Source organism: Pteronotus mesoamericanus, unplaced genomic scaffold (genome assembly GCF_021234165.1).
Source record: "Pteronotus mesoamericanus isolate MK-2021 breed Mesoamerican mustached bat unplaced genomic scaffold, CSHL_Meso_final contig_24, whole genome shotgun sequence".
NCBI lineage: Eukaryota > Metazoa > Chordata > Mammalia > Chiroptera > Mormoopidae > Pteronotus > Pteronotus mesoamericanus.
In genome coordinates, this window is record NW_026555100.1 from 16,871,192 (window position 1) to 16,896,737 (window position 25,546).

The 25,546-nt window shown below is 38.8% G+C and overlaps 1 protein-coding gene across 1 annotated transcript in view; it reads left to right on the top strand.

The window, feature by feature from the left end:
- Positions 1-22,360: 22,360 nt before the first annotated feature.
- The window catches only part of CCDC6 (coiled-coil domain containing 6), a 104,293-nt gene continuing 101,107 nt past the window's right edge, over positions 22,361-25,546 (top strand). Inside the window, exon 1 of the mRNA XM_054572755.1 lies at positions 22,361-22,979. Coding sequence (XP_054428730.1) covers positions 22,656-22,979 — 324 coding nt within the window. The 5' untranslated portion in view covers positions 22,361-22,655. The remainder of the gene's footprint in view (positions 22,980-25,546) is intronic.

Below are 25,546 nucleotides of genomic sequence, written 5' to 3' on the forward strand. Positions count from 1 at the left end.
AGGAGAGTCAAGCAATAACTTGAGCTATATCAAACTTTTATTCTTTTTGGTCAGATGTGGTCACATGTCAGCAATTTCATAAAGCCCGGTTTAATGTTAGTTAAGATCTCTTCATCCTGGGTTTCAGTGTTGATGTCTACGGGTTCTCGTAACTCAGCACTGGACAGGATTCTCAGTATTTCACAAGCTGAACAAAGGTCCATGACAATAGGATCATCTGAGGGTGACATCTCAGAGTCTTGAACTTGTCTTTCCTTCCTTTCTGTTTATATTTATATTATTGGATAGTTTTAGCATCTTGGAGAATTATTTTCCTCCTGTGGGCACCGGCCCTGAGATAGCACTCAAGAAACTACCTCAGTTCAGATAAGGCTTCTGGTTCTATGCAAGGAGCTTGATCCATAATATGCGTGAGGTTAAAAGACTAAATCTTGTGCTTTCCTTTCCCTTTTTCTCTGGGCTGCCGAGTTCCCACATATTGTTAAGGCTCTGAAATGGTTATGAAAGTTGTAGGAAATAATGTCCAGCTCACTGAAATAAAAATTGAAGCTTTCCCCACCTCATCCATGTTTTAATTATGAAAAATTTATAAGTTGAAAGTTGAAAATTTATAATTGAAAGATTAGTTCAATAATCAGCCATATACCTACCATTTACATTCAGCTTTTTTTTTACATTTTGCCCTTTAAAATATATTTTATATTAATGTTTGTATATATATCATTTGAAAACATGTTGCAGACAACATACCAGTTTATCTCTGCTTCAGGGCACAGCTTCAGGGCAAAGCTCCCAAAAAGCAAGAAATTATCCTCTATAACCACAACATCAATATCATATGTAAATAATTAACACCAGCTCTGAGAGGTGTGGCTCACTTGGTAGGGCACCATCCGTGAAGCAAAAGGTTGGTGGTTCTATTCCCAGTGAGGGCACATGCTTAGGTTGTAGTTAGGTCCCCAGCTGGGCAAGTACAAGAGGCAACCAACTGATGTTTCTTTTTCACATCAATGTTTCTCTCCCTCTTTTTCTCCCTCCCTTCCTCTCTCTCTGAAAAATAAATAAATTAATAAAACTTTAAAAAAAAAGTAACACCATTACCCTAGTGTCATTAGACACCCAGGAAAATTAAAATTTTTCTAACAATCCTTAAAAGTCTTCAATAGCTGGGTTTGTTTTTTTTTTAAATTCAGATTCAATCAATTCTATCTATTGCATTTGGCTTTTAAGTATCTTATTGTCTGGAATATTGTTCAGATTTTTTGATAGTGTTGAGCAGTTTATGAGAGCAGGCAGTTGTGCTGTAGAATATCTACCTTCTGGGTTTGATTTATGGTTTCCTTAGAGTGCGTTCAACTTGATCCTTCATCACCGACCTCTATGTGTTATAAACTAGAAATTAAATTTAAAGGCCTCGTTCAATTTGGCTTAGAAATTTGTGGCATATATATATGATAAGAAGAAAATTCTGAGATGTTCTACATAAAATTATAGTGACTGGAGAATGAGAGAAACCGACAGAACTGCTTGCCTGATAATGACTGCTGACCAGTTAACAAAAGATTTTTCACCTCTCTGGTTTGTCTGTTGGACTTTTGGGTTAATTTCCAGGTGGCTATTTCTGCAGATTATGTTAGCCAGGCACCATCTAATTCCAGGAGCCTTCACCTGTTCACATGTGGGCTTTCCTGACTGCTGCCCCAGCTAGTCCACAGGAGCCAACATTTCTTTATGCGGACTCTGCTCTCCGGAAACTGGCTCCTTCTTCCCCCTCCCACATACCAGATGTACAAAAACACTTGGAAAATTCTGGGATGACTGACATGCTATCTTTTCTACCTAGGTGGTTTATGGACTCCATGCCCCAAAACCAGTCTTTTGGCTAGCATTTTTGACTCAGTAAAACCTTACTTTAAAAAAGACATCAGGCCATGGAACTTAATCTGCTATACCACCATTTGTATTTCTAAATGTGGTGACTATCTTATGGTAGCGACTGCCAGGTTGCTTTAGAGGCTTTTCCCCTAACCCGGAATAAATGCTTTGGCATCAAGAGAGTATTCTGTTTTTTGAACAATCTTCCACCAAACTATTTAGCACTTGTTGATGACCTTTGACTATGTCAATTATTTCTTGGGGGAGAGGGATGTAGAATTCTGATATTCTGATTTTCTTATCTCTTCTACATTTATTATCTGATATTCTTTTTTTAATGGAGCATTTATCCCATTAATTGGGGCTGAACTACATTCCCTCCTAAAAAGGTACAGTAAATGCTGAATTCTTTCCCTTTAATTTAAAAAAAATGAGAAAAAATTAAAAATGAGGATTTTTAATGATTTTTATTAAGAAGATAGTTTCTACTCTTTGAAATAGAGTAAAAGTCCTCAAAACCAAAAGCAAGAAACTCTTTCTAATCTCAGTAAAAGGGTAGGAAAACAGAATTTTAATTACCATCTACAAAATACAGTTTATTTCTATAATTATATTATTACATAGGAGTTAAACTGAAAATTCACCATCTTCAACAAGAGTTTCAAAAAGCAGTAATTAAGTGGCTGATAACTCATTATCATATATTACCACTACAAACATTACCTCAAGAATAATATTAGAATATCTTTCATTAAAGGAATGAAAAACTAATTGGAACAAGTGGAGGTTTATTTGTAAAAATGTGAAGTTATTATCCAAAAGATTGTATTTATTGTTCTTTAATAGTCCAATAAAGTTACCTTACTTAAAAAGCCACACTGTAAACAGTTTTAAGAGAAAATAGTACACATATATGAAGGTTAAAAAGTGAACTATTCTTTAATAATTATCACTTGTATATAATTTTTAAAAATCAAAATTTAAGTAGAAAAGGATATAAAGTCTCTAAAATTTATTTTGCAGTAGGTTCCAGTAAATATTTATTCCAGGGAATGTTATGAGACCTAAAATTAATTACAAGAACATAAAAAATCTACATAAATCGATTTTTTAGGTTCATTTTGTCCCTTTTCCTGTGCTACCCCATTCCTTCCCAAGTTATAGAAATATAAAGAAACTTTTGAAATAAATTTGCTGCTCTAAAAAAATGCAATACTCATATTGCCAACCTTGTGCATGCTTTATCATTTTTTCCCCTGTGAGGAATACGGAACTCAAGGCCTTTAAAATTTTTCATTAGTAGTTTCTTACACACACAAAAAATGTATTCCTAAGTGGTTAGTTATTCTCAAGAGCCTTAGTAAAATTTCTTTTAAAATTGATGACCTTTGGGGGAAGGTAAATGAAAGAGAAACTAAAGTGCTCATAGTGAACAAACTGAAGAATCAAAGGATAAAGGCAATGTTCCAGATGATATAAACTTCTCTAGAGAATTCCCTTTCACTTTTAACCACAAAAGCTGAATATCAAAGGCATGTCTGATTTTACCTCATTCTTTTTGACAAACATGCAGAAATTGACCAAGGAGTATACAGATCAAGGAAATGAGATTGAACTGCAGTCTAAGAACATTCATGGCACACAATCTTTCCTGGTGACTCACCACGCTCTCATAGTTTTCCAATGTGGTTTTTTTTTCAGTGCTACTTGAAGGGGAGGTGGAGATATCTTTTGCTATTCTGTCAGTCCTGCTTATAACCCTTGTTTTGAAAATGAGAATTTATTCCAGTGCAATTGATTTATCAGGGAATGATTTGAGCATAATACAAATTTTGTGTTTATGTGCAATTTTGTCTGTGAAAACTCTAGGTGAATGTGGAAAACTACATCGACCTGAACTGAGCTTTGAAATCAATTCATCAGCAGTTTAAACTGAGGCCATGCCTCTACGGGACTCTGCCCAGCCAAGTGCAGCAGACCTCTAACGCAGGCTCATTCCCAGGACATGTCACCTTGGCTCAAGGATTCCTCATTTGCTTTGCTGAAATTTTCCTAAAAAACTCCTTACTGAGGTCATAGACACTTCCTACCCAAACTTCATCCCTCCCTTCTCTACAGGGGTTAGACTTTGCATTGCAGTCTGGTAGCTCTCCTAATCCCCTCAGAGGTATGTCTCCCCATTAAATCTGTTGTCCATCTTATTCCACCTTTACACTTACTTCTCACAGTACAAAACCTAACCCAGGGATCAATGGGATTATAGATGAAAAAAGTGGCCGTGTATTATAGTAAGTATTAAAAGCTAGGTGATGGGTATGTCTAACCATTCATTGCCCTCTCAAATTAAAGGTCATTATACCACAGTTTAAAATGGGAAGCAAGGATAAGACAGAGTAACAAGCCGGGATAAGATGGTACCTAAACACCCTGCTTTGTGATCTCTGGTTTATTATATGAGAAGCTGCATTTAAAAAAACAAATAAACAAACTGTGAAGCTTCCCTTTTTGTCTATGTGGACTTTAACAATACCTATTAGCAGTCATCCCTCAGTTCTCTCTCCTCCAAGTCCTTGGAACCACTAATATACTTTCTGTCTCTGTGGATTTCCCTCTTCTGGACATTTCATAAGAATGGAACCATGCAATATGTGCCTTTTATGTCTGGCTTCTTTCACTTAGCATATGTTTTTAAGGTTCACCCATGTTGCAGCCTATCCCAGTACATCATTCCTTTTACATCATGGCTGAATAATATTTATTGTATGGATATACCACATTTATTTATTCATTCATCAATTCATTGATGTTTGGGCTGTTATAACTTTTTGACTCTTAAGAGTAATGCTGCTATGAACATTTGCATCCAAGTTTCTTTATGGGCATATGTTTTTAATTCTCTTGGGTATATATATAGTAATAAAAACGCTGGGTAATAATAACATGTTTAATATTCTAAGAAACTTCCAACTTGTTTTCCAAAGTGGCTGCCAAGTTTACAATCCAAACAGCAACCTAGGAAGGTTCCCATTTCTCTACCCTCTCACAAACACTTGATAATGTCTATTTTTGTTTGTTTCTTTCTTTGTGGTGTGAAGTAGTATTTCATGATTTTGACATGAAATTCCCTAGTGAGTAATGATACTGAGCATCTCTTCAAGTGCTATTGACCATTTGTGTATCATCTTTGGAGAAATGTCTATTTAAATTCTTTGCTCACTTTTTATTTGGGTAATTTCCTTTTTACTCTTAAGTAGTAAGAATTTTTTATATATTCTAGTTACATTCCATTATAAGATATATGATTTGCAAATATTTTCTTTCGTGTGAGATATCTTTCATTTTCTTGATGATGTTCTTTGAAGCATGAACTTTTTGATTTTAATAAATTCCAGTTTTTCTATTTTTTCTGTCATTTGTGCTTTTGTGGTCATGTCTAAGAAACCAATGCTTAATCCAAATTCATGAAGATATTTTTCTTCAAGGAGTGCTATAGCCCTTTTATTTAGGCCTATGATTCATTTTGAGTTATTTTTTTTCTATATTGGATGAAGTAGAGGGTCCAATCTCACTCAGTTTATTTATGGTCTCTTAATTCTATTTATTGAGCCATAGGTCTATCTTTATTCCAGTACCACATTGCTGTGATTACTGTAGTTTCGTAGTAAGTTTTGAAATTGGGAAGTATGGGTCCTCCAATTATGTTCCTCTTTGGTATTCTGGATCCCTTGCACTTCCCTATTAATTTTGTGATCACCTCGACAATTTCTGTGGAAGAGACAGCTGGGATTTTACTAGGCATTACATCTAATGGATAGATCAATTTGGCAAGTATAGCTATCTTCACGATATCGTCTTCCAAGCAATTGAATATTTTTCCATTTATTTAGATCTTCTATAAGTTTTTTCAATAATGTTCTATAGTTTTTTAGTGTATGAATCTTGTACTTCTTTTGCTAAATTTATTCCTAAATATTTATTATTTTTGATGCTGTTGTAAATGTAATTATTTTATTAATTTCATTTTTGGATTGTTCATTACTAGTGTATAAAAATACAATTGATTTTTACATATTAACCTAGAATTCTGCAAACTTACTGAACTTAGTAGTTCTTATAATTTATTTGTGGATATTTTAGGTTTTTCTATATAAAAGACCATTTCATTTGTGAAGGGTCTTGTTTTTATTTCTTCCTTTCCCATCCAGATGCCTTTTATTGTTTATTCTTGCCTAATTGCTCTGGCCACAACCTCCAGAACAATGGTTCTGAGACAATGGGAGTGAGCTTGTGGATTGACTGAGAAGCTCTGCTTCAGGCATTAGTGTGTCTGTGCTTGTCTAGACTGAGCTGGATCCAGCTGGACTTGGCTGTCTCTCAGTTCTAGACAGAAGCTCCAGACTCCAGGATGCAAGTTGGGTTTAGGTCCATTCCACATGTTTCCACATTCTCTTTGAATCTGTAGCTACCAATGATTGGTGGATCACAGAAGAGTAAGAGACTAAGCCCAAATCATGAAAACATCATTAAAGGCTCTGCTCATGTCAATAGGACAGGAAGTACACCCTGCTCATGGACATAGACCTCTTTTTCTGCTTATGTATTTTGTATGGGCAGATTTTTTTTTTAGACCTACTATGTAATCAAATTAGTTAATTCATTCATTTTCTCATTTATCCATTCATTTAACTATATCCTCTGGTTTTATCAGGTAGTTGCCTTCATACAGATCTCTCCTTACAGATTCTGGGAATGACTCCCTTGTCCCTTTATGTCTAGAAATGGTAGGTTCCTCCATCACTCTGTGTGCTTCCTTACACTCTGTTCACACTTCTTTAGTGTTTTTATTAAACTCTCTTCTGCCCCAGCTGGTGTGGCTCAGTGGATTGAGCTCCAGCCTGTAAACCAAAAGGTTGCTGGTTTGAGTCCTGATCAGTGTACATGCCTGGGTTGTGGCCCGAGTCCCCAGCTGGAGGTGTGCAAGAGGCAATGACTAATGTTTCCCTTCACACATCAATGTTTCTTTCTTTCTCTCTCTTTCTCCCTCCCTTCCCCTCTCTCTGAAAATAAACAACTAAAATCTTTTTTTTTTTAAAAAGCCTCTCCTCTAATTATCTTAATGTGTGACTATTGTTGCTTCCCAGAACCATGACTGATAAATCCGTTAATCATTTCAAATTAAAAATGCCAATGTAAATACTAAAAATAAGACTTCCCAGTATGAAGTTTCATATTTATGATTCTTCTTTTTGTCCTAACAATATATCCTTCCAGGAATATGCAGCCAAAATACTGTGTTTTATAGTGTGTTACTTTTCTATTCCTGCCAAAACATATTACCACAAATTTAGCAGCTTAAAACAACACAAATTTATTATTGTATCTCACAGTTCTGTAGGTCAGGAGTCCAGTTTGCTTGGCTGGTTTCTCTGCTTCAGGCTTCACACGGGCAAACTCAAGATGTTGGCCTGCCTGGACTCTCTTATCTGGAGGCTCTAGGGAAGACTCAACTTCTAGGTTCACTTAGGTCGGGGCATACCCTTGTTCCTTGTGAATGTAAGATTGAGGTCCCCATTTCTTGGCTGGCTATTAGCATGAGGTCACTGTTAGCTCCTAGAAACCTCTTTCCATTTCATGTACATGGGCCTCTCTATCTCAGTGCCAGTTACAATATGTTGGATCATTTTCATGCTTAGAACCTCTTTGCCTTCCCTTTTGCCACATCTCCTCTATTTCCAGTCAGAGAAACTTCTCTGCTGCAAGGGCTTGTGTGACTAGATTGGACCCATCCTGATAATACTGGAGAATTTCCATGTTACAAGGTCCATAATCTTCATTACATCTGCACCATCCTTTTTACCATTTTAATGTAACATATTTACAGGTTCCAGGGACTAGAGTGAGACAGTCTTTGAAGGGCTTTTGTTCTGCCTCCACATACAGTCTGGCTGTGATTGTCTGGACTCACCCGGATTCGGCTGGACTTGGCTGTCTCCCAGCTCTGCACAGAGGCTCCAGACTCCAGGATGCAAGTTGGGTTTAGGTCCATCCTTCATGTCTCCATATTCTCTTTGAACCTTCAACTGCCAATGGTTGGTGGTAATTCTTCTCTTCGTGGTTGTTTCTCTCCTTACCTTCCCCTTTCTCTAAAAATCATTGAGTATGTCCTTGGGTGAGGAAAAAAAAGATGATTTATTTCAGTTAATTTAAATAAATTATTTTTTTCAAGATAATTTTAGACTTAAAGAAGAGTTGTAAAGACAGTACAAAGTGTTCCTGTATTCCTTTGTTTCAGTTGGTTTTTAATTTTTAAGAATTGATTTTTTTTAAATTATGCAAAACATTTACATGGTTCCAAACTCAAGAATTGTAAAACCAGGTACTTTCTGAGATTTGGCTTTCATATCATTTAACCCTCCTCTTCTCCCCTCCCCCCATGAAACCACTCCCTTCTTATCTCCAATCTACTAATACTCCACACAGCTGATATATCCCTCAGCCTTTCTTATTTGAGACAATTATTCTTCAAAAGTTGTTCTCTCTTTTCTCTTATGTCTTCCATCAGGAAAGAGGGGAAAAAAAAAAGAAAAACTATGATTAAGTTTAAGACACCTACTGCCCTTGTCAGAGCTTCAGAGGGAACATTCAGGACATGTTCTTCATCACCCACCACATGCTTGCTCTCCTTGAAACTGCTGGATATCAATAAAGTTTATTAAAATTACTTAAGCTGACCATAATTTCTATACTGTAAAACAATGGTACAATCGACCATCAGTTTAATAACAATTTAAGGGAATAAAAGAAGTACTTCCACATTAAATGAACACATAGATTATAGGGTACACCCCCCTTTTAAAAGTATAAAAAATGCAATATAAAAATACAAGGAAATATGGTCCAAATCATTCTATAGGTACAAGAGATTCATCCTGAAAACTGTTTTCTTTCTTGTTAACATTCTTTTCTCTTTTTTTCAAATTTAGTCAGAGAAATACCACCTTTCTCCTCCTGCACCTTACTTGGTAATACATATCATAATATTTTTAATTAAATACAGTTGACTCATTACTCATGGTAGTTATGGTCTATACCACCTGTGCAAACAGTGAATTAGCAAATTAGTGAACACTGAACTAGAAACCATGGCTCCTAGGTGAAATACAGAGTTAGGTTCCCATGCTCCTCTGGACACAAGGTTTTCATCAACTCATCAATACATAACCTTGTTTTATGTATGTTTCTCTTTAAAGACACTTTATATGATGCCTGTTGTTCATCCATTAACCCTGAAAATCATCACTAACAGCCCTGTAACTCATGCCTGAAGGAAACATCTAACATATATTCATATATTATTTTCTCCCAAAGGTATATCATAGTCATCTTGTGGCTAGGAACACCAGACAGCACCTCAGCACTACAGTCGGTCACTTTAATGAAACTGTCAACAAAAAGCACAAAAATGCAAAACATGAGGCACTAAACAGACCATGGAAAGGACACCTTTTACAGTATAAAGGCTGAAATGCCGGGTGTTGCCTTGTTCTGTCTCAGCTGGGAAAATGCACTATCAGATGACTCAAGTTTTTTTCCATTCTACATGTCTGTGAATGACCACAAAACACCACATGTATTGATTTGGGAGTTACAAATAAATTTTAGGGAGTAAGCAAATCCTTGAATAATTTGGATCAACTGTATTTCAAACATACCAAAAAGTATTGAAGAGACAGTCATGCACGATCCAGCTATGTCAAATCTATATTTACATACAATGCTTTAAATACTTATTTTTAAAGAAATAAAATATTACAGAATGGTTGAATTCCCCTGTTATCTCCCTTTATAGAGGAAACCACTATTCTGAATTAAATGTTTATCATTATCCATGCATTTATATATTTACTACACATGTAAGTATTCACAAATGCTTTTTGTTTTCCCTACTCTTGAACTTTAAGTGAATCATATCATATGCACTGTTTCCACTACTTGTTTTGTTTCCCCTTAACATGTTTTTGAGAATTACCCATGTGGATACATATTGCTCAATTTATTTTCCTTGCTATACAGAATGAGTTTATTTATCCACTCTGCTGTTGATGAACATTTACTTGTTCCTGTTTTGTTCTTTCACACAATTCTGCAAAGATTCTTGTTAATGTCTCCTTGTGCACATGTGTGGCTGTTTTCTAGAAGGTACATTAAGGAATGGGATTTCTGGATTATATAGTAAATGTGCATTTTCAACTTTATTAGATATTACTAAATTGTTCTGCAGTTTATATCTCTATGACCAATGAATGAGAGAAGAGTTCTCATTACTTTGTGTTCTTACCAATCCTTAATATTGTTAGAGTTCAATTTTGTTGCCAATTTAAAGGCTATGCCAGAGTATCTCATTGTGATATTATTTGGATTTCACTTACAACTATTGAGATTGAGGATTTTTGTCATTTGTTTATTGGCAATTTGGTTTTCTGCCTTTGTTAAATTGTGTGGTCAATGGCCTTTGCTTTTTATTTTTTAATGGATTATCTTTCCTCTTATGCATTTATAGTCATTGTTTATATATTCTAGAGACTAATCCTTTGTCAGTTATGTGAGGTGCAAACATCTTTTCTATATGTAGCGTTTCAGGGGTCTAGGCTGGCAGGGGCTCTGCCATCTTGAATTGGGGTCCTCTGTGGTGGCCTTGGGAGGGTCACCATTATAGTTAGTCATAAAAGAAAAGAGCATGGGGGGACTGTGCTTGAAATTTTTGATTCTCCATGTGTGGCGGTGGCATATGTCACTTCCATTTATATTCCGCTCTGGGGAGCATTGCCATATACTCACACCTAACTGCAAGGGAGGTTAGGGGATGTTCTCTGGTTGTGCCTAAAAAAGGAAAGAACAATTCTGGTGAATAGTTAGCAGGCTAACAGCCTTTAACTTTCATTCTTCTTTCTTTTCTTTTTCACTGTCCTTGTCTGGTTTTAGTATCACATTTACTGTCCTCATAAAACAATTGTGAGCTATTTCCTTGTTTTTCATTTTCTGGAACAATTTGGAGAAGACAGGGATTATTTGTTCTTTGTTTGGTAGCACTCTCTAATAAATCTTTCAGACCTCAGGGAGGAGGGTTTTTTGAGGAATATTTTAAACTTCTGACTCAATTTGTCCAATGATTACATTCAGATTTTCTCTTTATTTTTGGCAAACGTTTTTCTCCAAGAACTGTACATCTTGTGTAAATGTTTATTTCTTGCCAAAAAATTGCTTATAGGCATTTCCCCCATCTTTGCTGAATCTTACTATGTATTTGCCTGGTATTTTGCTACTTAAGCAAAATTCTACATGTTTGCTAAGTAGATTTTAAGTTATCATTGTTATAAATATCTGTTAATTTTCATACTTAATTTCCTTCATACAATTTATTTAGCAACTATTTGAAATTTCTGGATATACATATTTTAATTATATTTTATTAGTAAGTTCTCATTTAGTTGCACCGTGATCAGAAAGCTTGCTACTAATTCTTTGGAACCGAAGAACATAGTTGTTAAGAGAGTATGTGCTGTATCTGAGTATTTATTCTCCTTTTCCAGTAAGAATTGTAATTCAGGGCAACCAAATAATCTCAGCTACTGAGAAAATGGTCTTCCTTTCAAAAAGAATGACAGCTAACATATGTAGAAGAAACAAGAGAACTAGACAATTATCATTTTGAAACTGCTAAAGAAATTAGTGATTGATACGAGGGTCATCCATGGACGTTGAAACAATTAGGTCAAGTGATGATGGGAGGCAGGAACCCGATGTATCCATTGCCAAGATATCATACCACCAATTATTTGGTGGGAGAAAAAGGTAAACCATAGCACTGCAGTAATGAAGCCTGGATGCCATCACTTTAACTCTGATTAATTTTAGCATCCATTTTTAGTCAACAACCAGACAGTATGTGCTTCCCAATGTATTGCAATATAAAGCACACAGAATCACCTATGACGCATTTTTGCTACAAGTTTTAACCTGAATCTAAATAACCTTTAGACCAACATTCTTGTTTACAGAAACACAAAGGGCAGAAGAAAAAGTTAAGACAATATTAAAAGAAAAAAAACTGAGCAAATCTAGAAGTGCAATACTCTACAAGTGTCTTTAGTATTTTAATGGCCTGAAAGAAGTGATGGGATGGCTTTATTAAAATAAAAGAGACTGAAGAGACAAAGAACCAAAACCAGTGCAACGTGTGGTCTTTGACTAGCTCTTGGTTTGAATTAGCCAGGTATAAAAAACATGCTGGAGGTAATCAGGGACATTTTGATATCAATAGGGTATTTTATAGTACTAAGGCAGTTATTGTTATTTTTATTAGAAATAATAATTGTATTGCAGCTATATAGAAAAATAATTTTGTGTGAAACACTATGCTGTCTCTATTTTACTTTAAAATTATCTGAATTCACCACCCTCCTCCTTAGAAAGAAAAAGATGGCTATTATGATTTATTTCCTATAAGATAAAATCCAAATTCCTTCCTGTGGCATAAAAAAAAATAGCTTCAAATTTGGTCTCCATTTATACTTCTAGTCACTTGCTCTCATATAGCTTATGCTCTGGCCTCACTAAATTTCTCACAGTTTTTTGGTCCATACCATAATCTTTTTTTCCTGCTAAAAATGCCCTTTCTTATCTTCTCCATATAACTGTTAAAATTAATGCCCATGTACATATGTACATTTACATTTACATGTTCACCAAAATCAACATTAAACATTTTTAATAGTGCAAGATTTGGTCACTATAAATGTATAAAATATAAACTGGAAGGATACATATCTATCATGGAGAAGAGGGTGAAAAATAGTACTGAGTTAAAATGGGCTTAACTGTAAATGTTCTATGTTTTTCAGAAAAAAAAAGGAAAGTACTAAAACAATGTGACCAAATGGCAAAACTTAATGCATTTAGGGTGTTGGGAATGTGTGCTTCTGTGTATCTTTTTGAATTTTCTCTGCAAAAAAAAAAAAAAGCACATGTCTGCAGATTGCAGTAATTTGAACCACGCCTTCCAAATTATCAGTTGATGCACTCAAGCAATTGACCAACTTTCTTCATCTTTAAAATGGGGATAATAATAGTACCTATTCTAGTGGGGATGTTCAGAGGATTAAACAAGTTAATACATGTGAGCACTGAAGCATTTAACTAGTGCCTGGCACAGAGTAAGCATCTAATAAATCTGGGATATTATGTATTGAGCCCTGCTTTGTGGCCTAATTCAGGGCCAGTTTTTGTTATATTGTGTGCCTGAATAGAATATCTGTTCTATAATTGTTGCATGCAGATATGCACGCACACACTTGATTAAGTTTGTTAATTGTGTTCAAAACTTCCATATTCTTTCTAATTTTTCATTCGTGTAATCTTTCAACAAGAGATGTGCTATGATCACCTATGATGATTGTGGATCAGTTAATTTATCCTTATAATTCTGTTAATCTTAAATACATATATTGAGGCTATATTACAAGGCACATAACATTTTTGTTATATTTTCTTGGTTATTAGTTCCTTTAGTTCCTAATGGTGTCTACTTAAAAAAAAAATCTATATAGAGCTTTTGATTTCTTTCAGGGGCTTATTTTAATATGGCTTCTTCAGTTTTCTGTTTTCTTTTGGCAGGTATTTGTGTATCTTTTTTCATTCTTTTAAATTTTTTAAGTCCTTAGTTTTAATGTTTTACAGTCTTGTAAAAAATATGGCTGGATTTTTTTCTTTTTTCCAGTCTGATTATTTCTGTGTTTTCACAGGTAGGTTCAATTACCATAACTATGTTTCCTGATATATTTTCACAAAGTTTATAACCTTGTATATGTGTGTGATTTTTTCTGATTGTCTTTTCTATTATGAAATCTATTGACACTCTATTTGTAGGTAATTGTCCTTTATAGGTTATCTCTGTTTTCTTTTTTCTCTCTGGTTCTATATAAGATTGTTTTTATTTATTTAGTTTTTGGACTTGTCCTTAAGAATTTCTACCAGTATATTTTGGAATTTCTTTTTTTTAAATTATATGTTATTGATTATGCTACTAAAGTTATCCTGATTTTTCCTTCTTTGCCCCCTACCACCCAGCACCCCCACTCTCTCAGGCAATACCCCCACCATTGTTTATGTCCATGGGTCAGGCATCTAAGTTCTTCAGCTACTCCATTTCCTATACTGTACATTACATCCCTATGGCTATTCTGCAACTACCTATTTGTACTTCTTACTCTTCTCACCTCTGCACCCATTTCCCCATACTCCCCACCCATCTGGCAACCATTAAAATGCTCTCTGTATCCATGTTCCTGTCTTTGTTCTTGTTTGTTTAGTGTTTTTTTTTTTAGATTCAATTGTTGACACATTTGTATTTATTGCCATTTTATTGTTCATAGTTTTGATCTTTTTCTTAAATAAGTATATTATATTTCATATAATAATGGTTTGGTGATGATGGACTCCTTCAGTTTTTTGTCTGGGAAGCTCTTTATCTGCCCTTCAATTCTAAATGATAGCTTTGCTGGGTAGAGCAATCTTGGCTGTAGGACCCTGTTTTTCATGACTTTAAATATGCCCTGCCAATCCCTTCCAGCCTGAAACGTTTCTTTTGAGAAATCAGCTGACAGTCCTATGGGAACTCCCCTATAGGTAACTAACTTCTCTTGCTGCTTTTAAGATTCTCTCTTAATCTTTAAACTTTGGCAATTTAATTATGCTGTGTCCTGGAGTGGGCCTCTTTGCATCCATCTTGTTTGTCACTCTAGGTGCTTCCTGGACTTGTATGTATATTTCCTTCACCAAATTAGGGAAGTTTTCTTTCATTATTTTTTCAAATAGACTTCCAATTTCTTGCTCTTTCTCTTCCCCTTCTGGCACCTCTATGATGTGATGTTGGACCTCTTGAAGTTATCCCAGAGGCTACTTATACTATCTTCATTATTTTGGATTCTTTTTCTTCTTCTTGTTCTGATTGGTTGTTTTTGCTTTTTTATGTTCCAAATCATTGATTTGATTATCAGCTTCATCCACTCTATTGTTCTTTCCCTGTAAATTGTTCTTTATTTCAATTAGTACATCCTTTGTTTTTGATGAGATTTTTTTATGCTGCTGAGGTCCTAAGTTCCTTGAGTATCTTTATAATCAGTGTTTTCAACTCTGTATCTGATAGCGTGCCTATCTCCATTTCATTTAGCTCTTTTTCTGGAGTTTTGATCTTCTCTTTCATTTAGGCCATGTTTCTTTATCTCCTTGTTTTGGCAGCCTCCCTGTGTTTGTTTTTCTGTATTAGATAGAGCTGCTTTGACTCTGTGTTTTGGTAGTGTGGCCTAATGTAGTAGGTGTCCTGTGGGGTCCAGTGGCACAGCTGCTCTTATCGCCCAAGCTGGGTATGTGAGGTGCACCCTTTGTGTGGGCTGAGTACACCCTCCCCTTGTAGTTCAGCCTAGGTTGCTGTTGGCAGTTCAATGGGATGGATTTGCCCATTCCTGTCAGCTGCAAGGATTGCCTGTGACCACTTACCACCAAGTTCTGCTCTCTGTGGATGATCAGCTGTGCAGGGGCAGGGTGGTGGTGCTCTGACGTGGTCTGGAACTGTCCACTGGTTGTGCTGGCCCTGGGTGATACAGGCCAAGGCCAGTCCCCACATGTGTTTTGCCTGGGCCACCTTTCCTGAGCTCTGAAGTAATCTGAGATGGCTGCTGCTTGTGCTGGGCTTGGAGATTTCCAGGTGAAGCTAAGCTGTGAAGCTAGGATGGCTGCTGCTAGTGCTGGGCCTGGGGTTCACTGAGGCCAGCTGTTGCTTTCTTGATAGGATTTAGGAAGTTGTGAAGCATGAGCCAAGACCAGCCATTCTTATGGAAAAGTAGCTTGGGTAGGCCTATAAGTTGGGTGAGACAGAATCTCTAGGGATCTCCAAGGTGGGTTAAACAGTGTTAGCCAAGTTGATGGAGTCTCATATATGCGGCCTCTGCTCGCCTTGATGCCAGACACTTCATTTTCTCCCTATACACCACTGGGGCCTTTCACACTGCTACCCCACTGCTGAAACTCAAGAGGGAGTGAGTCTGAATAGGTGAGTTCATGTGTGGGTTCTTTAAGAGAACTGCTTGAGGCTCCAGGAGTTCCTTCCACTGACTTAATCCCCACTGGTTTTTGCAGCCAGGAGTTATGCGAACTTACCTTCCTGGCACTAGAACCCTGGTCTGGGGGGCCTGATTTAGGGCTGGGACTCCTTGCTCCCGAGGTATCCCTCCCAAATTTTTATTCTCCACACATAGGTCATGGACCAGCCCATTCTGTGTCTGTACCCCTTCTACCAGTCTGGATGGATGAGGTTTCTTTAATTCCATAAGTTGTCAGATTTCCATTCAACTCAATTTCTGATAGTTCTGAGTGATGGTTGTTCTATATTTTATTTGTAATTTTGATGTGGTTGTATGAAGAGGCAAGTCATGTCTGTCTTGAATTTTTCTTAATATAGTGCCTTTATATATCCTGTTCCTTTCTCATTTTAACTCCTGAATATGACAATTCATATTTTCTATCAATTATGAAAATTATGAAAAGTTTTCAGCCATTATCACTTTAAATATTGCCTCTCCACTCTTCCTGTTTGTTCTCTAATCCCTGAATATCGATTAAATGTGTGCCGGACCTTGTTATCCTATCCTCTAAGTCTCTAATATCCTCTGATATCTCTGTATGTCTCTGCGCTGCATGCTAATTTTCCTAGATCTCTCTTCCTCTTTCTAATCCTCTCTTCAGCTGTGTCCAGTCTGCTCATTGGTTTACTCCTTAAGGGTTTTAATATTTAATTACTTAATAAAATGAAAAACTGCTCAGGTGACAGTTCAGATGTTCTTAATGGAAAGAAAACAATGCTCACAAAATAAAAACAGTGATAAAATAAGGCCTCTCCTTGTCAAATTTTGGAACAAGACAGAAAGAGAAGTACTCTGCAGCCACAAAAATAACTAAAAGAACTCTTCACTGATAGGAGTAACTACTGCTTCTTTGCCAATGGTAGCTCTAGTCCTGCTTTCATACTCCTGCCCCTTAGATAAAAATTACCAAGATACTCAATCACAAAATTTCTTCCACTTCTTTAACAACATCTGATCCAGAACTGACCCCTGCTTTCTTAAGCCCTGTTTAGAATCACCCAGTTCAAGCTCAAATCCTGTAAAAAATCCCTTTCCCAATTGCTTTGATGTACCTTTTTTTTTTTTTCTCTCTGCAGCAAGCTAGACAGAGCTAGCTTTTTGACTGCAGGTATTGTCCTGGTCTTTGGTTAATGGGTTTTAACCTACTCTAAATTCTAGGTGTTCTATTTGGTTCTTTTGTAATTTCAATTGTTGTCTTCAATTCAGACTTTTTTTTGATATTATTATGTTTTCTATTCTGTCTTTTAAGGCTCTAGTTATTTAAACATACTTAATCTCATTAAATTCAATGACAGCCAACATTTGTTTTAATTGAAGTTCAGGGGATACCATCCTGTTATTTACTGTTTGCTAACTTTAGTTCATGATGGATTATTTCTCTCTCTGTGTGTGTGTGTGTGTGTGTGTGTGTGTGTGAGTGTGTGTGTGTGTTTTATTGCAATCCCATTTTTATGTTGAGACTGCTTCAGGTGAATTTTTGCTTGCTTCTTTCAGGTGTGCCAGGCATAGTACCATCCGAACACCAACTACTTTTTATCAGTTAAAATTTTTTTAGCTGGGTTTTACATAGAGCACAAATACCCTTTTAAATTGTGTTTGATGAGACTTGGCAAATGTATACATTCGTGTAACCACCAGTACAGTCAAGATATAGAAGAATTGCATCACCCAAAGAATTCCCATGACAACTTTTAGATATGTCATCTTGGGTATTTCTGGACTATGCAGGTTATATAAATTATATATGTGAAACTCCTAACTCTATGAGGCTTAAATTTAGATAATAAATTTTCTAAAAAGACTATGTTTAAAGCTCTGAATCCAGTTTAAGTTAAACAAACAAGTTTCCTTGTCATTTTCCTGTTTGCTGGTTGGAAGACTCTTCCCATTAGTCCAGCCTTTCGGTGTGTGTGTAGCTCTTTGATGGTCTGGCATTTTGTAGGTGTCTTAGTTACATCTTCCTGCCTTGTATAAACCCAAGGCCTCAAGTTCTAGCCCTGATGGGTGCAGAACTAAAATGTCATGATTAATAAGACCTATAATGCTGCTGCCCTAGTTTCAGCTGACAGGTTATTATTACTCTGGCTTTATAGTGCCCAGCCCCTTCCCCCTTTTAAATTCATATATTTTGTTAAAGTATAACATACATATAGAAAAATACACAGATCATAAATATATTGCTCTATACTTCTTCATAACTGCACATACCTATGTAACAGGTACCCACACAAGGAAAATGGACATTACTAGAAATTTCCTCATATCCTTTCCAAACACTATCTCCTTTCAAAGAGAATCATTATTCTGACCTTTAACATTATAGATTAATTTTGCCTAATTTTGAACTCTATATAAGTGCACTCATACAGCATATACTCTTGTCTCTGGCTTCCTTTGCTTATCATTGTGTTTGTGAAGCTTGCTCATGGTGCTTCATGTAGCTGTAGTTTGTTCGTGCTCAGTGCTGCATATTATTCCATTGCATGAATGTAATAGGATTATATACTAGGTGGACATTGGGTTGTCTCCAGTTTTCCTCTTTGCTTTTGGAGCATGAGATTTCCCTTTACCTTCCTTCAAGTTTTTGCTGTGTATTTAGTAAAATTTAAAAAGCATTTCCTGTTCAGCAATTCTGTATCATGTGTGTCAAGACAAGTTTTAGGTTTTTTAGGCTGCTAAATCTGCATACATAGAAGTCATGTTTCAGTTTTTGTTGAAATTTTTCCTTGATTCTCAGCTGACTTACTTTAGTTTTTGACTTGTTTCTTTACACTGGATTTGTAAACGGTTTTGATTTGGTGAACTAATGATGAGCAAACACAAACATGAAGATAGAAATACGTAATTAATCTTGCAGGCATGATGCTTTGCCTGGATGGGATTGGATGCTGCAGATGCAAAGCTAGTTTGACACGAATAGATAGGAAATACTGAACATACATGTTAAAGAAACAGGGTAGTTGAAGACAAGCAATGGTAAGAAGTGTGGATGTTGTTGTTTGGGTTCAGGATCTCCTGGATAGTTGAAATCAGGAATATGAAATGAGAGGGAGCTTTCTCTTGATGATTCAGTGGGATGTAATCTATGTGTTGCCAGTAGAGCCATTCCAAAATGACATTGCTCTTACCCTGCAAAGGTATTTGTTCAACTAGATCAGTAGTTCTCAACTGGGGGCAGTCTGTCCTCCCTGGGATATTGGTAACATCTGGAGACCTTTTTGGTTGGCATGCTATTAGCATCTAGTGGGTAGAGGCTAGGGATGCTGCTAAACATCCTACGGGACAGGAAAGGACTTCTCCCCCTGTCCCCCCAAACAAAGAATTTTCCAGCTCCAAGTGTCAATAATGTCAAGGTTCAGAAGCTCTAAACTACTAGGGAGAGGAACCAGCCTCTAACTCAAATGTATATTTAAATAAACCCTATCTTTCAAGAAATGATAGCACCACAATGGCACACTCTTCTATGATTCTATCCAAACTCTTTTCAAAACCGTAATGGTGGGTCTTGCAACTACCAAATCCATTCAGAGTTTGAATAAAGTAACTCATTCTGACATTAATGTAAGAAGGTATGTACAGCAATTTATTTATAGTCATACAAATTAAATCACAAAATTTTCCTATGATTTATGCCATCATTGCAATTTTACTATTAAAAGGCCAAGGCCATAGAGTAAATCAGCTGCACAAATGGCATTAGACAACAAAAGATTTTGATGCTATACCTTGCAATTAGACTCTAATGTATTCTTTTCCTTTGTTACATTTTTGCAGCTTGAATTTAGGGCAAAATTAAATACCATTTTTTTCTCAAATGGAAGTGATTGTCTAAATTCTTCTCTTCTTCCTCCAGACAGCACACAGTGCCATTTATTCTTCTGATTCATTTCCCCCAGAAAGCTACGGAGAAGTTTTTATAATGATATTATTGGTTTTGTAACTAGTGCTTCCATTGTAATGCTATTACTGAACCAGTGTTATGATAAATGGTCTGTTTATAAGGGGTATCACTTTTACAAGAAGTAGAAAATTAGACATGTTTCTGCTTTGCAATAACAATAAAAACCACAGTGAAAAAAATATTCTCCAGTTTATTCCCATCTGTATCAGCAGGGAAGCTTTAGAAGATAGCTTTCCCCCCAATGTCTACTAAACGGGATTACTGCCTACAAGTACCATGTCAAAATGCGCTTTTCCTCCAAATGCTGTTCAAGACTAATACATTCTTAAGTTTACTATAACGTGGGCCCTTTAAGAAAACCAGGCACTTTAAACCCCACCCCTCGGCTGACTTGAAGCAGTAGTCCGCCTTTCTGAGGCACTTGGTGATAATGCTTAGACAGAGCCAACTTTTCCCCTTCTCTGCTTGGAAGGAATGTTTCTGTTGCAGTAAACTCTAAAAGTGGAAGGTTTAACATGCTGTGGGTTAGGGGACAATAGAAACTTGTGAAGTATGGAAGCCAGACCGGCTCTTAAGATTCTATCACGGTGCTGAATAAAGTGGAAAGAATGCTGTTAAATCTGAGTTTCTCCCTGTGGTGCTACTCCCCGCTGGCTTTGCTCTTCCATTTCACCCAGCAAGTGAGTTTTCCAGAAGCCGTTTCCAATTTAATGAGCTGCTTGTCTCATGTACCAGATCCCCAAAAGGAAAAGTTGGGGAGAGAAATAAGTTTCAGTGAAAATTAAACTGGATCACTTTTAACAGAATTATTACATAGGCTATATGATTCTGAGGAGCAAAGCCACCCCCCCCCCATACACACACACACCAGCATTGACTGAGTTCAGAGGTTCTCTAGCACTAAAACAAACAAAAAAACAAAACAAAAAAAAACAGGAGAAATTTGGGGTTTAATTGCGGTTGGCAGTTCTGAGCTTTCTGCTAGAAGCAGCCATCTTGGTAAAAGATGATGTCATTTGGAACGCTTGGAGTTTTAGTTTATCCCAAGGTACCAGTTTCCAATAGCCATCGAATAACAGTTTAATCATTAGATAAAATTTAGGTTTAAAGATAATGAAGGAGTAGAAATAAAAATCATTCTTTCCCCCACTTTTTTATACTTCTTAACACATTATAATTCCAATAGTTCAAAGGAATTGAAAAAATTTTACTTAAAAGAAAAATTTGTTTCCATGTGTTTGTTCTTCCCTTGACTAAGCTTGGATAATAAAACTAGTCTGGTCAGTTTCACTTTCCAATTTTTATACATAAGTGAAAGCTGTTTTGTGTCAACAGTGTATTTAGAATCTTCTCACCTGCCAATTTCCTACAAGTCCTTCTTTGGGAGGGGAGAGAGAGGGTAAAAGTTTGGATTTTTAAATTTCTTATGCTTCAAAACTAGAACACTGAATTAGACCATATTAGAATAATTGGTTTTATTTTTGATTTATTAACGTTTTCTAGGAATGGGCAGGACTATAGTAAAGGTGATGGTTATGTTGTAGTCCTACTTAATCACCACCATTTGTAGAGCATAATTCTATGTCTGCAGTTACTTTGGAAAACTGGCACTTAAAGAGATGACTTTCAATCCACAAACAGTGTTTATCATTTTTTTCCCCTTTTTTGGATTGGATGTTAGTGTCTTAATCCTATTGCATGATATGTCCTGGTACGGTTTGCAAGATGCAAAGAGAGAAAGAAAAACAAACAAAAAAAGGAGTTGCACCTTGTTTAACAATTGAGCCGAGTGGGGTTTATGAGATTATTAAGAAGAGTAAAGAAGGTGGCATGTTTTGCAAATCTTTCTTAACAAGATTAACCTGTGGCTAGTGGTGTTTCACCCCACCCCGCTCCTCCTCGCTGGGGAGCTTACTGTTCACTTAGGGCTATTCTACGCCTTCCTGTCAGGCTCACTAATACAAAACTGAAGGGGCTGCGTGAATGTTTGAAACAGACAGAGGGAGACACGAGCACACACAGTCGGCGGAAGATGGGGCCAAGACTCGTCCAGGGCGGGTTGCCGGAACCCGGCTGACCTCTCCACGTGTCCGCAGCACCTGCAAGCGCTAGTGGGGCATTGGTTTTCCTTTTCCCAGGGGCGGGCACGAGCCCGGAAGAGGCTGGGCGGCCTTGGGTTTAAATCAGGGGTCTCGGAGGCCCTCCCTCAGAACACGTGCGGCCGGCGGGCAGCTGGTTCGGAGGTTAGCCTGGCTTTCTCACAGAGGCCGCGCCCGCGTGTCCCTAGCCCGCTGGCGGACGCCAGGAGGCGGGCCCCTGGCCGCGCCGGGCCGGTCCCGGAGCTTTCGGATAGCTTTGCTGGGCGGCCTACCAAGCGCGCCAGGCCGGCTGGAGCAAGCCTCAGTGCAATACTGCCCGAGCCCGGGCGGGGTCTCTGTTCTCTGGCAGAGGAGGTCCCTTGGCAGCGGGAAGCTCCCTCTCTTTCTCGCGCCGCGCTCCGAGTCTGCGCCCTGGTGCCAGGCGCCCAGCTCGGCTCTCCCCTGTGCTCGCCCCGCGCCCACTCATTCGCAGCCCAGCCTTCGCTGCCGCCGCCGCCGCCTCCACCTCCGCCGCCACCACCACCGCCGCCGCTGCCGTCTCTGTCTCCCAGCTCCTCCTCCTTACCCCAGCCCGCCGCGGCCATGGCGGACAGCGCCAGCGAGAGCGACACGGACGGGGCGGGGGGCAACAGCAGCAGCTTGGCCGCCATGCAGTCGTCCTGCTCATCGACCTCGGGCGGTGGCGGCGGCAGCGGCAGTGGCAGCGGTGGCGGCGGAGGAGGTAGCGGCGGTGGGAAATCAGGGGGCATTGTCATCTCGCCGTTCCGCCTGGAAGAGCTCACCAACCGCCTGGCCTCGCTGCAGCAGGAGAACAAGGTGCTGAAGATCGAGCTGGAAACCTACAAACTCAAGTGCAAGGCGCTGCAGGAGGAAAACCGCGACCTGCGCAAAGCCAGCGTGACCATCGTGAGTGTCCCCCGGGGGTGCACCGCAGCGCCGACCTCCGCCCGCCCCGGGAGAGGCTGTACCCAGACCCTGGCAGCCTCCAGTCTCCCCGAGGTTCCCGGGGTCCCACAGCAAGAACACTCTCTCGCGACCTGACGGCCTCCATGGGGTGGAGGAGAGGGAGGTGTCCCTTCGGGGCCATGCAAGTCTGTCTTCCCCGCGGGTCCAGGCACCTTGTGGGGTGCGAGAGAAGGCTGCTGGGACAACCTACTCACGCTTTCTTTTCACCTCTGGGGAGAAGGCCCCTCCTGGGCAGAGCTAGAGGCTGGCAGTGTGGCTGGGGGAGGGGGGCGGGATGGGACTTTTTCCTAGCATGCGTGAGGGGTGCGTCCAGAATCTGGGTGCCCTACCCTAGGGGAGAGGGAGGAAGCTGGGGCCTGTTTCGGGGGCCTGGCTTGGGGTATGGGGGGGCGGTACGCAGCTGGGCTGGGCACTTAGTTGGCATCAGGAGAGCGCTAGCTGGATTGCCCGGGGAGGGGGCGGGAGAGAGTGGCCGGGAATCCGGGAAGTGGAGTTTTCTGGCCAGGATCGAGAGGGAAGGGCGGGTACTGGAGTTGATGCTCCTACCTCCGCTGGAAGTCCTTTTCTTGGTGGGGAGGGTAATGGGTGCGGGGTGGAGGAGGCGGTGTACAGCCGGGAGAATGCAGCATCTTAACACTGGTCTGGGCAGAGTGAAGGGTATGAAGCCTGAAGAGGCAGAAACCAGGGTGAAAGGTTAGCTACTTCAGCGAGCAAGATGTACTTAGTGGGTGAGTTTCATTGGTGATGAAGTGTCTGGGGATATTTTGCCTTTGAATCCAGATACTTGACGGGAGCACAGGCTGGCTGTTCTGTTTCCACCTGGCTCCCGGAGGCTGCTCTGAAGAGGGTAAGGTTAGGTGTATGGGTCTCCTTCCTAGGTAGCAGGCATCTAGAAAGACTAGTATAGCTGTGATGAGGCGAAACATAACTGGAAAAAGTACCCTGAGTGCTCTCACCTAACAACCCTGCCAGCTAGCCACATCATTAATATGCTGAATCCCCATGCCGACAACTCTATTCAGATCAAAACAGCTTCCCAGCCAAGAGCAGGGAAGAAAACGGTAAGAAATCAAAGAAATGAATTGCCATGGCTGCTGCACAATAGCTGATTAGACTGAAGCTTCAGCTGGAGAAAGATAGGAGTTTGGGGATGGATCAAAGACCACACGCTGGAAATGAAATGGGGCAAGTTTATGACGCCCCTGTGCCATGAAAGTCTTCAGTGGAGGAGTGAGTGTGTATGTGTGAATGGGTGTGTTTGCTCCCCCAACCCCAGCTCATACATGAGAACTGGATGGCAGTCTGAATTTTCTTAGGAAGCAGGTTTCCACTAAAGTTTCAGTGTGATTGGCAGCTTAAAAAGAAATTGATTGTAGAAAGACATTTTACATGTTCACATCCAGCCCTGGTGAAGGGAATTAGAACTGTAAAGTTCTTGAAGTGCCCCTTTGGTAGGAAGGGGGATAAATTTCCAAAGGCAGCCACTTCCAAGCCTCCTCTGTAGCTTTCCTGGCCAAGAGAGATGTCTCTGCAGAGTGAAGGCTTGAGATGAGGGGGGAGCTGGTAGAAGCAGTTTATTTAAGGTTTGAGTTAGTAAATAAGAGGGTTAGTCTCTTGGAGAATGTGAGCCACGGAAAGTAGTAAAACTTACATGAAACAGAATCTCCAGCCTCTTGCATACAGTGAGCAATTCAGGCTGTTTTTATTTGTTTGGGAGGGAGAATGTGGGGTGGAGATACTATGAAAGGGTTATCTGTTTGACACTTGACCATATTATAAGTAGGTCTGTAAATTGTACACAAATACATTGGTTTTGCAAGGACAAACATGTAAACATATTCATTCCTGGCATATAAGATCAGAGAGGCCTTTTGAACACTTGAAGAGTGTGTGAGGTGGTGGCTTTATTTCTTAGCACTTAGTTAGCCTCAACTAAAACTGACATTCAGCCAAATGTACTTTGTGAAATATTCTGTGCCCTTATGAGTAAAGTTTAAAAATTGTTTTAGATGACAGCTTGCAAGTACCAGAAGCCTCTCAATTCTTCCTTAATCTCTGATGAATATATTCAGGGAGACAAATAAAAGTGCTTGTGGTTTACATGTTCCCTAGTACTTGGCAGGTGTTACTAAGGCCAATGCAGAGAAGAGGTTCCTTTAAGCTTTTGAAAGTTTTGTTAACTGAACCATGACCAGAATGTGTGACTATGTGAAATGGGTCTGTGGATGTAAGGAGTCCCTTGAACAACACTGTGTTGTCATTTATGTCAAGGTTAAGCTGTACAGGCCCTGATGATACTAATATAAACATAGCCCTTGCTAATAGATCCCTGGGAAGTTTGTGACAAGACCCAGATATTCAATTCAGTGAAGGCCTTGATAGATTTTTCACTATTTTAGTTAATTTGAAGCAAACACGAAAGTATAATCCTATGACTTGACTTCCTGGCTTTTGCTTTCCTGGCTCTTATTAATTCTTCTACTTAATAATACTAATTGTTATGTTCA